The sequence below is a fragment of the Rhinatrema bivittatum genome, chromosome 7 (genome assembly GCF_901001135.1).
Source record: "Rhinatrema bivittatum chromosome 7, aRhiBiv1.1, whole genome shotgun sequence".
Taxonomy (NCBI): domain Eukaryota; kingdom Metazoa; phylum Chordata; class Amphibia; order Gymnophiona; family Rhinatrematidae; genus Rhinatrema; species Rhinatrema bivittatum.
Window position 1 is genome coordinate 45,973,941 of NC_042621.1, and position 16,594 is coordinate 45,990,534.

The window sequence follows — 16,594 nt, forward strand, 5'->3', positions numbered from 1 at the left end:
GAAAGCCACTTATCGCTCCCTTTCTCCAGAAACGACAGGTTCGAGTGGGAGGACAATTAGTATCCCATCAGTTTCTCTACGTCCCGGGATGCCCAGTTCCCCTCATAGGGAGAGACCTTCTTTGTAAATTAAGAGCCAACTTACAATTCGAATCGACAGGAGAAATAAGAGCATCCTTCGCTGATAACCCAGTCTCTCTCATCTGTCCACTCCAAGAAGAATGGAGATTACATCTCCCCATAGTCGAGCATATCACTACGCACCGATATGGAAAAAACACCGTCCTCAACGAAAAGCGCAGACAGCTAATGGACAGTATACCTAAAGTATGGGCTGAACAAAACCCAGGAGGAATAGCCATCAACGCTACCCCTATTTGGATCGAGATGAAACAGAATGCACAGGTGATAAATCAATCTCAATACCCCATTCCGTATATGGCCAGACAAGGAATTCAGATACACCTACAAAGATTGTATGATTTGGGCATTCTCCGGCGAATCCGATCTGCTTGGAACACCCCTTTGTTGCCAGTAAAGAAGCCTGGATCAAATGACTATCGACCAGTACAAGACTTAAGAAAAGTGAATAGTCAAGTAGCAGATCTAGTAGCCCTCGTCCCAAATCCGTACTCAATCCTGGCTCAAGTCTCTCCTGCATCAAAGTGGTACAGTGTCATTGATCTCAAAGATGCCTTCTTCTCCGTCCCGGTGGCGGAGGAATGTCAAAAGATTTTTGCTTTCACATGGGAAGATGCAGATACTGGAGTAAAGCAGCAGTACACATGGACTCGGTTGCCTCAAGGGTTTAGGCACTCACCTACGCTGTTCGGTGAGCAACTGGCAAAAGACTTAAAGATGTATCAAGTAAAGTATGGGCCAGTCATACAATACGTGGATGACCTTCTGTTGTTTCGAGAGACGTACCTCGAATGTGCGGTATCCACTCTTCAGCTGCTAAAGACGTTGTACTCAAAAGGGTATCGTGCAAGTAAAAAGAAAGCGCAAATCTGTGAATTGGAAGTAGAGTATTTAGGCTTCCAAATACGTGGAGGAACCCGTTGTCTGGGAGTTTCTCGCACTAGTTCTATACGAGATCAACCTGTACCCACTTGCAAGAAAGAGCTCCGAGCGTTTCTTGGAGCTGCAGGATACTGTAGGCTGTGGATTGCTAACTATGCAGTTATTGCCCAACCCCTATACGACAAGCTACGGGGTAAAGAAGCAGAATCTCAACCCTTCCAGTGGGAAGGAAACGAACTGGCAAGCTTGCGTCAACTAAAAGAAGCCTTAATTGAACCACCTGCCTTAGGATTGCCAGATGTGATGAAACCATTCCATCTATTCGTCGACGAGAAAAAAGGCATGGCCATAGGGGTATTGACTCAAACCTTAGGCTCATGGGAACGACCTGTTGCATATCTGTCAAAAGGAATGGACAATGTGTCAAAAGGATGGCCGGGATGCCTCCGAAGCATTGCTGCTGCATGTCTACTGATACCCGAAGCTGTTAAGCTAACATTTGGACAAACTTTACAAGTAACAAAGGAAAATTATGTTTCTTACCTGATAATTTTCGTTCCTGTAGTACCAAGGATCAGTCCAGACTGCTGGGTTATGTCTCCCCTCCAGCAGATGGAGTCAGAGAGAAAACTGAAAGCACCTCCCAGATATACTGGTGCGCCACCTGCCGTCCCTCAGTATAATGGATAACAAAGCAGAAGAAGAAGAACTCCTCCGCACACTTAGCCAAAAACCATGGCAACTGTCTAGATCAAGTAGTAAGTTAGGTAAAAAACAGTAACCTCGTGCAGAAAAGGCAAAGCGCAAACAATGCAAACACCAATAGAACGCAATGCGCAAAGCGAAGAGAACAATAAATCTGCAGCCCCTAAGGCAGTCCTTCCCCAAACGAGAAAGAAGGAAAAAATTCCACTTACCTTGTGCAAAGCGGAATTGTGATAGAGATGGGATTCGAGCGGATTCTCCTGCGCACAATATAGGGCGGGCGTCTGGACTGATCCTTGGTACTACAGGAACGAAAATTATCAGGTAAGAAACATAATTTTCCTTTCCCTGTACGTACCAGGATCAGTCCAGACTGCTGGGATGTACCCAAGCCGCTTTAAATGGGATGGGACGGGACCCCGAAAGTCCCGCTCGAATTACACTACTGCCAAAAGAATCAGCCGACGGCCCACGAACATCCACCCGATAATGACGAGCAAAAGCATGTAATGACTTCCAAGTGGCTGCCCTGCAGATCTCCTGGCTAGAAACCAGATGATTCTCTGCCCAGGAAGACGCCTGAGAACGCAGAGAGTGGGCCTTAAGGCCGTCCGGAACGGGCTTACCACAACCAATGTACGTGGACGCGATCGAGCTCTTCAGCCAACGGGCAATAGGGGTCTTGGAGGCCTGTAGTCCCTTTTTTGGCCCCTGCCACAAGACAAACAGGTGATCCGACCGTCTGAAGGCACTGGTGACCTCCAAATAGTGCAAGAGCACGCGACGAACATCCAAACGCTTCAACTCGGACCCGTGAGAAGACTTCAGCTCCGCCTCCGAGAAGGATGGTAAATCTACAGACTGATTGACGTGAAAAGCCGACAACTTCAGGCAAGAACGAAGGAACCGTACGTAACGACACCCCGGAGTCAGAAATGCGCAAGAACGGCTCTCTACACGAGAGCGCCTGCAGTTCCGATAAGCGACGGGCAGAAGCGATGGCCACTAAGAACACTGTCTTGAGGGTGAGATCCTTTAAGGAGGCTCGCCTCAGCGGCTCAAAGGGCGCAACGGTGAGGCCCTTGAGTACCAAATTCAAGCTCCAGAGGAGGACGTAAGTTTCGAACACCGCGCAAGAATCTGGCCACGTCCGGATGACATGCGAGAGAGGATCCTTCAAACTTTCCTCTCAAACAACCCAGAGCCGCCACCTGGACTCTCAGAGAACTGTAAGTTAAACCCTTCTTCAGACCATCCTGAGCCGCCACTTGGACTCTCAGAGAACAGTAAGTTAAACCATTCTTCAGACCATCCTGTAGAAAAGTAAGAATATCCACTATCACCGTACGACGAGGCGCAACGTGGGCGGTCGCGCACCAGGAGTCAAATACGTTCCACACCCTGGCCTAAGCAAGTGTGGTAGAAGGTCTCCGCGCGCGAAGCAAGGTAGAAATAACCGGTTCCGAATAACCTTTCTTTCTTTCTCAACCGCCTCCGTTCATAAGCCAAGCCGCCAGACAAAAGCGATCCGCCAGATCGAAAAATACTGGTCCTTGACGAAGAAGGGTCGGAAGGTGGCTCAACCGCAAGGGCCCGTCCCTGGCGAGATTGACTAGGGCCGCAAACCATGGTCTTCTTGGCCACTCGGGAGCCACTAGAATCACTGGACCTTGATGGGATTCTAGACGTCGTAACACCTTGCCGACTAAGGGCCAGGGGGGAAACACATAGAGTAGGGTGTGACAAGGCCATGGAATCGCTAGCGCGTCCACCCCCTCCGATCCATGTTCTTGCCTCCGGCTGAAGAAACGCGCTGCCTTGGCGTTTAGCCGGGTTGCCATCAGGTCTAGTCGCGGCACTCCCCATCGCCGGGTGATGAGACTCATTGCCTGGTCCGAGAGCTTCTACTCCCCGGGATCCAAGTACTGACGACTGAGATAATCCGCTTGGACGTTGTCTACGCCTGCGATGTGAGTGGCCGCGATGCGAGCCAGGTAGCGTTCCGCCCAGGTCATTAACAAGGACGCTTCGACCGCCACCTGCTGACTATTCATGCCGCCCTGGCAATTGATATACGCTACCGTGGTTGCGTTGTCTGTCAGGACTCGAACTGCCCGACCCCGTACCATCGGCGGAAGCTGACGCAAGGCTAGGCGTACCGCCCTGGTTTCCAGACGATTGATGGACCAAGAAGCTTGACGAGGGGTCCACGACCCTTGCACCGCTCGCGATTGACAGACTGCTCCCCAGCCGGTCAGACTGGCATCCGTCGTCACTATGACCCAAAGGGGGGGGGGGGGGGGGCTCGAGGTCCACTCCTTGTAAAAGATTGTCCGGGACCAACCACCATGCTATGCTGGACCGCGCTGGCTCCAACAGTGGCAACTGCACTCCGTAATCCTCGGATTTCTGGTCCCAGCGAGAAAGAGGAGCCCTTTGCAATGGCCGCATATGAGCAAAGGCCCAGGGCACCATCTCCAGAGTAGACACCATATGTCCAATGACTTGCAAATAATCCCAGGCCGTGGGCAACGTGAGATCCAGAAGTCTCTGTACCTGAAACATCAGATGCACCATTCTCTGCCGAGTCAGGAATACCTTGCCTACCAAGGTATCGAAACGTGCTCCCAAAAATTCCAACCGCTGACTCGGGAGCAGCTGGCTCTTTGCAAAGTTGACCACCCAGCCTAGTGACTGCAGATTCTGTATCACCAGCTGGACTGCCCGGTTGCACTCGCTCTCCGATTTCGCCCGGATGAGCCAATCGTCCAGGTAGGGATGCACCAATATTCCTTGACGTCGCAGGAAGGCCGCGACTACCACAAGCACTTTGGTAAACACCCTCGGAGCCGTTGCTAGGCCGAATGGAAGGGCGCAAAACTGGTAGTGTTCGCCCAACACCATGAATCTCAGAAATCTCTGATGGCGTTCCCGGATTCCGATGTGGAGATATGCCCCGGCTAGATCCAAAGAAGCCAAAAATTCACCCTTGTGGACGGCCGCAATAACAGACCTTAGAGTGTCCATGCGAAACCGGGGAACGCGCAAGGCCTTGTTTACTCGCTTCAAATCCAGGATAGGATGGAACGTACCTTCCTTCTTTGGGACTAGGAAGTAAATGGAATAGCGGCCCGTCCTTACCTCGTCCGAGGGAACGGGCAGCACTGCTCCTAGGGCCCGTAAGTGGTTTACCGTTTGGGCTATATAAAAAAAGTCCCAGAGGGGCCGAGCAAAGTCCAACTCGTAACCGTAACGCACGACGTCGAGGACCCATTGATCTGACGTGATTTTTGACCCACTCCTCCCAAAACAGGGACAAACGACCTCCGATTCGGGGGAAGGAGGAATGGGTCAGCGCGCCTTCATTGCGAGGGTTTCCCGGCGGGCAAAGGCTGGGAGGATCCCAATCGCTGCGGTCGCCTGCCTCGAAAGGAAGGAGACCACGATTGAGACCTCGGGCCTTGCTGTTCCTGGGAAAAGGAGCCACCCCTGCCGTAGCGAAATCTGCGCTGCCCCCGGAACCGGGATCGCGCAGTCCCGAAAGGCCGAAACTGAGGGGAAGGCGGCTAGACGTGATTTAGAGGAGGCATCTGCCGACCATCGACGGAGCCAAAGTAACCGCCGAGCCGCGACTGGCGAAGACATAGTACGGCCAGAGGTTCTTAATAGATCATACGGCAGAGGTTCTTAATAGATCATACAAGGCGTCTGCCATGTAAGCGACCGCAGCTTCTACACAGTTAGCCTGCTCCGCCTCAGCCGGCGGAAGTTCCTGTGTGGTAAGCAATTGCTGAACCCAGCGGAGAGTGGCTCTCTGCACCATACTGCTACAAGCCGCTGCACGGACCCCCAGGGCCGCTATTTCAAAGATGCGCTTTAAAAGAACCTCTAACTTTCTATCTTGGAGAACTTTCAAGGCTACTCCTCCAGTGACCGGAATGGTAGTATGCTTAACCACAGCGGTGACCGCCGAATCAACGGACGGAACCTTAAAGATCTCCAAAGAATCTGAGGGCAGGGGATACAACTTATTCATTGCCCTACTCACGCGCAGCGATGCCTCTGGAACCTCCCATTTTTTAGAAACAAGCTGCACTACCTTGGGATGTAAGGGAAAAGTTTGAGGGGGGGGGGATCTCCAATTGCTTCAACACATGCAGGATGAGAAAGTTAAGCCCGTCCTTGCCAAATAAGCGCAACACTTCGGGGTCATCTCCCTCGAGGGACCCCTGTAGGTCCGAGACCTCCGGCCCTGCGCCATCCGGAGATTCCTGGGTAAAATGTTGGCCCTCCAGGCCACCCGTACCCCCTAAAGAGATATTTCCCGTTCCCACTGGAGCCACAGCTTTTCCAGGGAGCTCAGGCTTACCTGGGATAGGAGACACCCTAGGGACCTTCGCGGGAGGGGGCTCATCCGGCTCCCAGCCTGCCTCTGCCTCCAAGAATGCCTGGTGCTTAAAGCACAAACTTTGATAAGAAAGGCACCCTCCGTTTAGTTGAGCCTGAAGGGGGAGGGGCTGGAGGAGCATCTAGTTCCGACCCACAGCGTGGGCTTAAGGCAGGCGGCAAGAGAGGAGAGAGAGCCTCCTCATCTGACGCTGAATCCTCATTTTGCCACGCGGTCAAAATGGCCGCCGGCTCCCTCACACAGGGAGGCGGGGCTGACGACCGCGCGGCAGCCAGTCTCCCCTGTCGCGCCGAAAACGACTGCAAAGTGCCGCTGCGGGCAGCGCTCGGCCCCAGGGAGGGTCCCTCGCCCCCGGGAATGCAACGGGAGCAGAGACCCTCCCTGGAGAGTCGCGCCCCCGCCCTACCACAGGCCGTACAGGCCGAAGATCGCGGCATGCCGAGACCGGGACAGAAGACGCGCCGAAGGTAAGAGTTCGCCCAGCCCCAGAAAAGCGCGCCAAACAGCAGCTCGAGAAATCGCCGGGTGACTCAAAATCCACCCCCTCCGGAGTCCCTGGTAAGCGCGGCAGGCTAGGGTTTTAAAATAGAGCACTGCCTGCAACCAGCAGGACTTACGTGTCCGCGAAGGTTCAAATTTAAATTTTTTTTATTTTATTTTTTTTTTTTTTTTTAATGAAAAACCCTCTTCAGCTTATGCTGGCAAAGATACCCCTAAAGAGGGGAGGGGGGAGGGTGACCGGCCCACCGGTAAGCTCTCCCCCGATACCAAAGGGACACTTAATCCGGGTAAACAGGGAGAGCGAAGCTCTCCACGCCTGCCTGAAACCCCTTAGAGCACTGCTGTTAACTTAATAAATCAACACATCTTTTTTTTTTTTTTTTTTTTTTTTTAAACTAGGGAAACCCCCGTTGATCTAGACAGTTTGGTCAGAAAAAAGAGAAGAAAAGACCTAAAAGAAAATTTTAGTCAGGACAAACCGCAGGTTATGTCTCTCATCTGCTGGAGTCAGAGGAAATACTGAGGGACGGCAGGTGGCGCACCAGTATATCTGGGAGGTGCTTTCAGTTTTCTCTCTGACTCCATCTGCTGGAGGGGAGACATAACCCAGCAGTCTGGACTGATCCTGGTACGTACAGGGAACTCCTCATACTATCCAAGGACTACTAGAAACTCATGGGCCAAAATGGATGACAAATTCACGTCTTGTAAAGTACCAAGCTTTATTATGTGAAACTCCAGAAATTCAAATACAGGACAGTAAGAATCTGAATCCTGCAACTTTACTCCCAACCCCCACTTCAGTTACACATAAATGTGGGGAAATTATGGCAACAGTACATTCCAGCCGACCCGACTTACGCGACCAACCCTGGCAAGGAGCATGGACTTTATTCACTGATGGAAGCAGCCAGGTTATAAATGGCATCAGGGTCGCTGGGTATGCTGTAGTCTCTGAAGACGACATTGTTGAAGCCGAACCCCTACCCCCAGGGACATCAGCGCAAAAAGCTGAACTAATTGCGCTCACAAGGGCTCTGCAGTTGGCAGAAGGAAAAATTGTAAATATTTATACTGATTCAAAGTACGCTTTCCTTACGATCCAAGTGCATGGAGCTTTATACAAGGAACGAGGATTCCTAACTGCAGAAGGGAAACAAATAGCTAATGCATCGGAGATACATCAATTGCTAGACTCTGTATGGGCACCAAAGAAGGTAGCTGTTATGCATTGCAAAGCCCATACAGGGAGAACCGATCCCATTGCCAAAGGAAACCAATGGGCAGATAAGACTGCGAAAGAAGCAGCACGTGTGCAATCACCACATACTACAACTCCCACTTGCCCACTTCTACAGTTCACGAATGAAACTCCCATTTATTCAGCGGAAGAAAATGATTGGGCACAAACTGAACAATTTCATCAGCAGGATGGGTGGTGGATTGTACAAGAAGATAGGGTGTGGATACCCGACGCACTGGCATGGACTGTTGTCAGAGAAGCCCATAATAAAACCCATCTCGGTCGAGATGCATTAGCAACACTGTTGGCAAAAACTTACTACATTAATAGACTCTTTCAACTAACTAAACATGCTGTCAATCAATGTGTTACCTGTGCAAGAAACAATCCCAGAAATGGACCTGGTCCAGCCCCTGGACATATACTGAGAGGAACAACTCCGTTTCAAGTTTGTCAAATCGACTTCACCCACATGACTCCTGCAAAAAGATACAAAGCAATGCTGGTAGCTATCTGTACTTATACCGGATGGATCGAAGCCATACCCACGCGAACTGAGACTGCCAAAGAAGTAGTGTCATTGCTTCTCCATAAACTTTTACCACGATACGGATTACCCCGGCAGATTAATTCAGATAATGGACCAGCTTTCACCAGTGAAGTCACACGACGCCTGAGTCAAATTCTGGGCATCCGATGGCATCTGCACTGCGCCTGGAGACCTCAAAGTAGCGGAGCAGTTGAACGAGCTAACAGGACACTAAAAAATCAGCTCGCTAAATTGTGTCAGGAAACAAAGACTAAATGGCCAGACATCCTGCCATTAGCTCTACTACATGTCCGATGCACTCCACGGAAGTCGGGTTTAACACCTTATGAAATGATGTACACAAGGCCTCCACCTCTTCCATCTTTTCCTGAATCGCTGCAAATACAAGGGGAAATGTCTCTCAGTAACCAACTCAAAGGACTATATAACACAGTTATTGCGATTCAAAATTACACCTGCGACACTGAACCATTAGTCCTGCTAACCCCGATTCATCCATACCAGATCGGGAATTCGGTGTGGATAAAAGACTGGGATGAGTCTGATTCCCTCCAGCCCCGATGGAAAGGGCCGTACACTGTATTACTAACTACTCCAACAGCTGTCAAAGTTTTTGGATGTCCTTCATGGATTCATTGGACACGTCTCAAACCAGCTTCAGCCAACTGGCAGGTCTCCAGGATTGGAGACCACAAATTAAGATTCACCCAAGGCAGGCCCAATGCTAGCCCTGAGTAAAAAGATATCAGTACCTGCAGCTAGATATTAATGTGTTCATTTCTCTCCTTCCTTTCAGAATCCATTACTTATGAATGCAACCATCTACGTCATAAAGCAATGTCACAGATTCCGACTTCCAAGATCTACGTTGCATCCGTCTTCTACATTAACTTACTACTCTTCTGTACACCGACTACTTCTGTTTTCCTGTCCTTGAGCAAGAATTGCACCGAATGTATCAAGTTAATTCGTACTACCACTCAAACTGGATTTCAAGTTGTCTCAACAATCATCCACCAATCTCAACCACCAACTTCCTGTGCCACCCTACCTGCTTGTGCCCTGAATACTACTCAAGGCTATCAATCCTTCCATCGATGTTTAGAAACTGGCAAAGTCATCTGTCATACCCCAACAACTCCTAAGTACTACAACATCACCCTCACTGCAGGTCTACCAAAGAGCTACACATATCAAGTATTGTCCCAGAAGGAAAGGGCATCTTGTACTACATCAACTACACTAAGGTTCTTATGGGAAGTGAAACGATTGTCACAATAACGTTCGATGCCTGTGAAGCCATTGATAAACACCCAAATGCACTCCACTGTGGATCTCAAGCCTGGAAAAATTCCTATGTCTACAATCACAAATACCTCTGCCCATACAACCGTGCAGCTAATCCATCCAGTTGGCTACCATGCGGAGGAGACCTGACACTGTCAGGATGGGCTCTAGTTTGTGATTACACCGGTGGAGGTTACCATGGCTGCCACGGAATAGGACGGTTAACTGCAGTAAAGGGTAATACAGTATCTATACAATGGCCACTAAGAAGTGAAGGATTCCCTTGGCAAGATACTTGGGGATTTGGTATCGACGGAACTGGAAAAGACCCTATGACCTACATTACCATCACTCAGCGGAGAGACAAACCTCGTCCAATTATTCACCAGACTACTGTGGTGGGTTATCAATCCTTCTTCGATGAAATATCTCATGCCACTGAGGAACTAAAGAAACATACAATTTCTCAACAAGTAAAAAACCTGTTTGTCAATTTGGCAGAAAACATAGCTCTCTCTCTCGAAGTCAAGAACTGTTTTGTATGTGGAGGAACAGATACAGGAGAGCAATGGCCATGGGAAGCCAAGGAAACATTCCAATCTGATCTTAACACCTTGAATACTACTGTAACCTACAACCGTAAATCTCATCCATATGAGTGGGCGCTACAGACTGATGTTATTGGCAGACTATGTATCTCTCGACAACATTCACGCATCTATACCGTGCCTGTTGGAAATTCTCCATGCACAGGAGTTCTTACTGCCAACCTTACCACCCAGACATGGTGGCAGACTGAAAATTCTACCATACCTACTCCCATCTGGACTGAGTCGACTTTGAACAAGACATGGACAGCTGCAGGCATTGCTACTACCATTTTCAATGCTCCAGATGGTTATTATTATGTATGTGGACGAAGAGCCTATGAACAATTACCAACCAGCTGGTATGGAACTTGCTTCTTGGCTACAATTCGGCCAAGTTTCTTCCTACTTCCCATCACTGCTGGGGAAACCTTAGGAGTTCCAGTATACAGTCCCATGAGACCCAACAAACGCCGAAGCACTCCTAAAGTATCCATAGGATATTGGAAAGATCAAGAGTGGCCTCCTGAACGAATTGTACAATACTATGGTCCGGCCACCTGGGCTGAGGATGGTTCTTATGGATATAGAACACCTATCTATATGCTCAATCGAATTATAAGACTCCAAGCAGTACTGGAACTCCTGACAAATGATTCTGCCTTGGCTCTCAACATCTTAGCCAAGCAAAACACTAAAATTTTAACAGCTGTCTACCAAAATCGATTGGCTTTGGACTACCTCCTAGCCCAGGAAGGTGGTGTATGTGGCAAATTTAATCTTTCTAACTGTTGTTTACAGGTAGATGACAAGAGTAAAGTCATTGAGGAGATTACTGATCGAATGATTCGCCTGGCACATGTACCAGTGCAGACGTGGACTGGAATCCTTGACTGGACAGGTTCCTTACCCAACTGGCTCACTTCCATTCCAGGCCTTAAAGAACCCCTCTTTCCTCTGATACTTCTTGTTTTGACCTGCATTCTATTTCCTATTTGTCTCCCTCTTATTTTTAGACATCTTCGATCCATGATTGAACATATTGCTGATCGGCGAGCAGCTGCTCACGTCATGATGATTAATAAGTATGTGTCTGTCTCCACATTCCCTTCATCTGATTCTTCTGACTACGACACTAACAATGATTCGGATACTGATTCTGATAGAGTACCTAACTACTAACTTATAAGTCTAATAAACTCTAACCTCTAAGCATTACCATAATGGAGCCACCGTGTTGTTGGGGTAAGTCGGGCTACAAAGGGGGGTGACACCAATAGGGTCCACCCGTCTCAAACCCGTGAAGCAACCAACGACCTAACAACATATTAGGGCTCACATTTAATTTCACTGGTATTAATTCTTATTTGTCATTTCAGTTACTCTTCAGATATAAAGTGATACTTCTGCCTTCTCTTCAAAGTTGAAGTATCAAAGGGGGGAATGAAGGGGTTCAATTTCGTGACCCCCCTGAAGTACGAACGAACAACTGAACATCCTCCGACTAATCATGCCAGCAGTGAAACGCACAGCCATCTTGAACGTACTAATATTTGCAACGCAAATGATACGTAATGCGTAGTGACGCAGTGGCGCACTAACTTTTAGCGTAACGTAACGTAACTCCATTTTGGAATAATACTTTGTATTGTATTAATACGAATGCCGATGTAAAATGTCTAACACGTCAATTAAATGACGAAACAATAGTCTGATCATAAGCTACACCTACTAGAGGACCACGCTAGCTAATGCTTGTTCAGCAATTTGTGAAATGTTTGTTCAGCAAAAACCAGAACGCATGTGTGAAAGATAAGAGTTGTAAAGTGCATAAAAGTTTGCTCCGAAGGGGGCGTGGCATGCAGTTGTACTGAGCCTTTGTCTTAGCTGCATCTTGCTGGCAATAAAAGTCTATCTTTACGGATCAGTTGTCTGGACCTCCTTACTGACTAAAAAGAGACGGTTACAGTCTGACCCAGTATGGCATTTTCTTATGTTCTTATGTGTTTTCAGGATATCTGCAATGAATATGCATAGAATAAATTTGCATATTCCTAGGGTCCAGGATATGCAAATTTATCTCATGCATATTTATTGGGGATATCCTGAAACTCGAATGGCTGTGGAGTCCCCTGGACAGGTTTGGGAAACCTGCCCTATTACTTCAGCAAAAAGAGGAAAAGGTAGAGGAAAGTGATAGCAAAGAATCATAAAGAAAACTACAACATATGCATAAAAATGAAGCAAAAACAAGTTTTCGAAATATGTTGCACCTGCCACCTTCATTGCTTGGTTATTGCGTCCCTCCCCATCAGTACAGAGGGCACCATCACACCTTCCTCCGAGTGTCTTTCAAGCTGTTTACATTAGCTCTGCGTTTCAAGCTTGAAGCTCCCCCCTTTCCTCTGTGCCCCCGTACCTTTTCCTGAAAGTAGTTGGCGGGGAAGTTGTAGACCTCCACGGATCCGTCCATTCGAGCGAGCGCCAGCCGGTCCGAGCGGCTACAGTAATCCATGCAGCGGACACCCGAGGGCAGGAAGGCAAAAAAGCGCACCCGGTGCACCCGGAACTCACCCATGGATGCAGCCGGAGAAAGCGCGCGCCGAGCTCTGCACCCACGTGTTGCACTGCCTGCCGGAGGCGGATGCAGGTTTCCGGAAGCGGAAGGAGCAGCTGAAGTCTGCGGCGGGAGATTCAGCAGGGAGAGCGTTCTGTGCAGAGTGAGCTCAGCCTCCTCCGCAGCTGTGAATATCGGAGAGACTTCAGCGGCCCGACCCGAGGGCGGGAGTGTGGGTATGTGTCTCTCGGACGTTCGTTGCTTCTCTGGTACTCGTACTCGTGCTCGGGGCCAGTGACTCTCTCTCTCTCTCGCATATGCATTTCTCATGTGTGTGACTGTCAGGGTCACGGTCTCGCGCACACAGACACACACTCTGTGTAAAGCCTCAGCTTTCATCTCGTGCACGCGCCATCTTTTCCATTCTGCATGGCCAAATTGGGTTTTCTTTTCGGTTTTAAGTCTCCTTCACGTGTTGTGAGCTTCTTGATTTCAGACGATGTTTTGTTCCTGATGTTTACTTTATACTCTCACAGCATGTGCTGGATAAATCTTTCCTGTCCGTCTGTCTTTAACACGCATTGTCTCTGCAGAGATTAGTCTGGCTCTTTTCTCTCACAGCTGCTTCTCTTTCTCTAAAATATTTAGTCTGGCTCCCACCCCTTGTGGTTCAGCCTGGTCTTTGTTTGCTTTGCAGAAGAGACACTTGAAGGAGAGTTGGACATGGTTCAGATCCTGATTTCAAGGTCAGGCTCTTTGTCCTTTCAGTTGTTTTTTATGATTTCTTAGCTACAGTGTTTGTGTCTTGAAAGCTTTCCTCCCCCCAGCCCCCTTATAACAAAAGGACCTGCTGCGGCCAATGCACTGCTGAACTACACTGGAATCCCAGAGATGGTATCTACTGCCCAAACTGGCAGAAATTGGAGATTTATTTTTTCATTTATGTAGGAAGCTTGGTCAGGGTCCAAACTGTTTTGTGTCCTTAGTGGAGTTGAGGGGCAAGGTATTAGTTTCCCCCACCTCCCCAACATATTTTCAATCTACATTCTCACAGTTCCTATCAATCCCTCCCCACCTCCCTGTTTAATGTAACTCTCTTTCCATGTGTTGTTTTTGTTTGATGTAAACCGATATGATGTCCCCACTAATATCGGTATAGAAATTTAGTAAATAAAATAATAAATAAATGTGCAGATTTCAGTGCCTGCCAGAAGTCCAAGAAAGAATCATCGGGGTATGCAGACCATATATTTGATCTTAGCCAAGGAGGAACTAGGGATGCTGCAAAAGTGGTGTTCACTACTTCTGATGGGAGAGGGTCCTAGATCAACACTTACTTGATTGACCGCACACAAGAGCTGAATTATGACGGGAACCTTGGTCTGTGCTTGTTAGCCAGAGAATTTTCACTGCAATGACTGGGAGAAGGAACTAAAAATAGGGGGGGGGGGGGAACAGTAACTAAAAACACCTGATGGTGTAAATCTAGTGGAGGCAGGTAAGAGCACATGGAGCAGATGGAAGGTACACACCAGGTTCATTGCCCCAGAAGATCCTACTTCTGAGTATCTGCTGCTTGCTGATTATCTGATATACACAGAACAATCTGCAGTGTTTTCTGCTGTCTCTTGTAGCCACATGGACTGCAGATTAATGCACTTGTAGGATTTATTTATTTATTTTTATTTAAATTCTTTTAATATACCGATGCTCAAGACCAGGTCTTATCGTACCGGTTTACAATGAACTAGGGGGAAAAAACCAGTTAACAATAGAAGCAGGAAATTACATTCTAACAGGGAATGTGGAACTTGGTAGTTAGAGGAAAGGATAGGTTAAACAATTTCTAACAGGAGAACAAAGCAAATAAGCAGAAACGTAAGGATAACTGTATAAACTCCAAGAGGCCTGCAGTAATCCACTGAGTGCATGTAACATATGAAGAAATTACTCTGCACTTCCTTTTTCAGCGCTGCAGATGGTGTGCCTGGGGAGTGGCTGCTGATGGAACTGCAGGGACAGATTGAAGCTCGCCATGATGTTGGACTTGCTGGAAACCTCATAGGAGATCTGTTGTACACCAAGGAGGTGAGAATGTTGGTCAAGGCTTTGCTCATTTATTTATTTTATTGAAAAGATTTATAGTCTGCTCATGTCCAAATGTTCTAGGTGGATTACAAAAAAAATACATAAAATATTTTAACACACAAAACCTAAAATAAGACATGAGCTGTAACTTATAAAACAACAAAAACATAATAATGCCATTATCCTGACCTCAAACTGAAATGATGTTAAATTTTTGATAACAAAATTAGCTGGGTCCAAATAATTGGAAGAGAGACCAAGGCTTAGCCCTAGCCAAAAGCTTGCGAAAATAACTTGTAGTACCTTCCTGAAAGTTGTAGCACAGACCAGCAAGCTAATAATGCTGCGGAGAGTATTCCATAACGCAGGTGCTGTCACTGAGAAAGCTCAGTCTCAAGCTTTATGCAGAGGGATTGCATGAAAAGATGGGACATTTAAAGGACCAGCATTAGATGACTGTAAGGAATGCATTAGAAAGTAGAAAGGCATCGTTTAATTGGCCCATGGAGCAATCTGATTATTTAATAATTTCAAGATCTTATATTTGATACTTAATTCCACAGGCAGCCAATGCAATGCTTGTAGTACCAGTGATATGTGCTCTCAAAGACCAGTTCCCACTAAAACCCTAGCAGCCACGTTCTACACTATATAAAGTGCTCTTAGGAGCAGTAATTTAAGCATATTAAAATTAACTTCTGCAACACAGAGTGAAAATATACAGAGGGCAACAGAAGTTCCTGGCATACCCCAGATCAGTCCAGACAAGTGGGTTTTGCATTCCTACCAGCAGATTGAGGCAGAGAATGAAAACTTTTCAGGTACTGCTGCATAACCGAGATTCCTGAACATACCCAGATCAGACCAGAGAAGTGGGTTGTGTATCCCTACCAGCAGGTGGAGTCAGATAGCAAAACTTTGGACACTGCCATATATACAAGAGTGCCATCTGCAGTCCCTCAGTATTTCTCTGACTCCAGCAGATGGTAGAGATGCACCCTGCAGTCTTAGTGTTTTTAGTTAGCCTGTTAGGTTTAGATAGATTTTTATTTTTTTTCTCTTTCATAGGGCTGCTTCCTGAGGTGTTAGGCACCTTCGTGGGCCATCCCTCAGTGGAAGCCGGGCATCCAGGGGATTGGATATCCCTGTCAGGGTCTCGCCCGAGTCAGCTTGGTGGTGGCAGTCCAGGGGCCCCTGGTTACTTCTCACCACAGCTGCTTTAGCTGCTCCCTTCCTCCTGCATTGTGATTTGGCTCCTTAAAGTTTATTAAAAAAAAAAAAAAAGTTTTAAAGTTTAGCCAGTGGCCATCTTTCTTGCTATGAGGTAAGGTATTGGTGCAGTGGGGGGCTGCAGTTGCGGCCAAATTGGAAGCTCCCTGTACGTACCCGGATCAGTCCAGACCATGGGTTAAGCCCCCATTCCAGCAGTTGGAGACAGACCAGAGTTATGAGGCTAGCCCATATAAGGACGGAACCCTCTATATTCGTCTGTCTCCAGCAGTTGGAACAGCTCACCCTTTGGTTCCCTGTTTAGCTTGCCCTCTGTAGTCTCTCTTCTTCTTTCTCTGGGGCAAGCTCACGCAAGTACATTTTTAGTTTACTTCTTAATTATTTAAAAAAAAAAAAAAATTTACTTTTTGTCAGTT

The 16,594-nt window shown here is 47.7% G+C and overlaps 2 protein-coding genes across 2 annotated transcripts in view; one reads left to right on the forward strand and one right to left on the reverse strand.

Annotated features, from left to right (window-relative positions):
* UTP4 (UTP4 small subunit processome component) overlaps positions 1-13,009 on the reverse strand; it is a 175,075-nt gene extending 162,066 nt beyond the window's left edge. Inside the window, exon 1 of the mRNA XM_029608320.1 lies at positions 12,723-13,009. Within this exon, the coding sequence (XP_029464180.1) occupies positions 12,723-12,881 (159 nt within the window). The 5' untranslated portion in view covers positions 12,882-13,009. The remainder of the gene's footprint in view (positions 1-12,722) is intronic.
* The window catches only part of CHTF8 (chromosome transmission fidelity factor 8), a 39,740-nt gene continuing 36,126 nt past the window's right edge, over positions 12,981-16,594 (forward strand). Inside the window, exons 1-2 of the mRNA XM_029608321.1 lie at positions 12,981-13,096; positions 14,831-14,948. Coding sequence (XP_029464181.1) covers positions 14,865-14,948 — 84 coding nt within the window. The 5' untranslated portion in view covers positions 12,981-13,096; positions 14,831-14,864. The remainder of the gene's footprint in view (positions 13,097-14,830; positions 14,949-16,594) is intronic.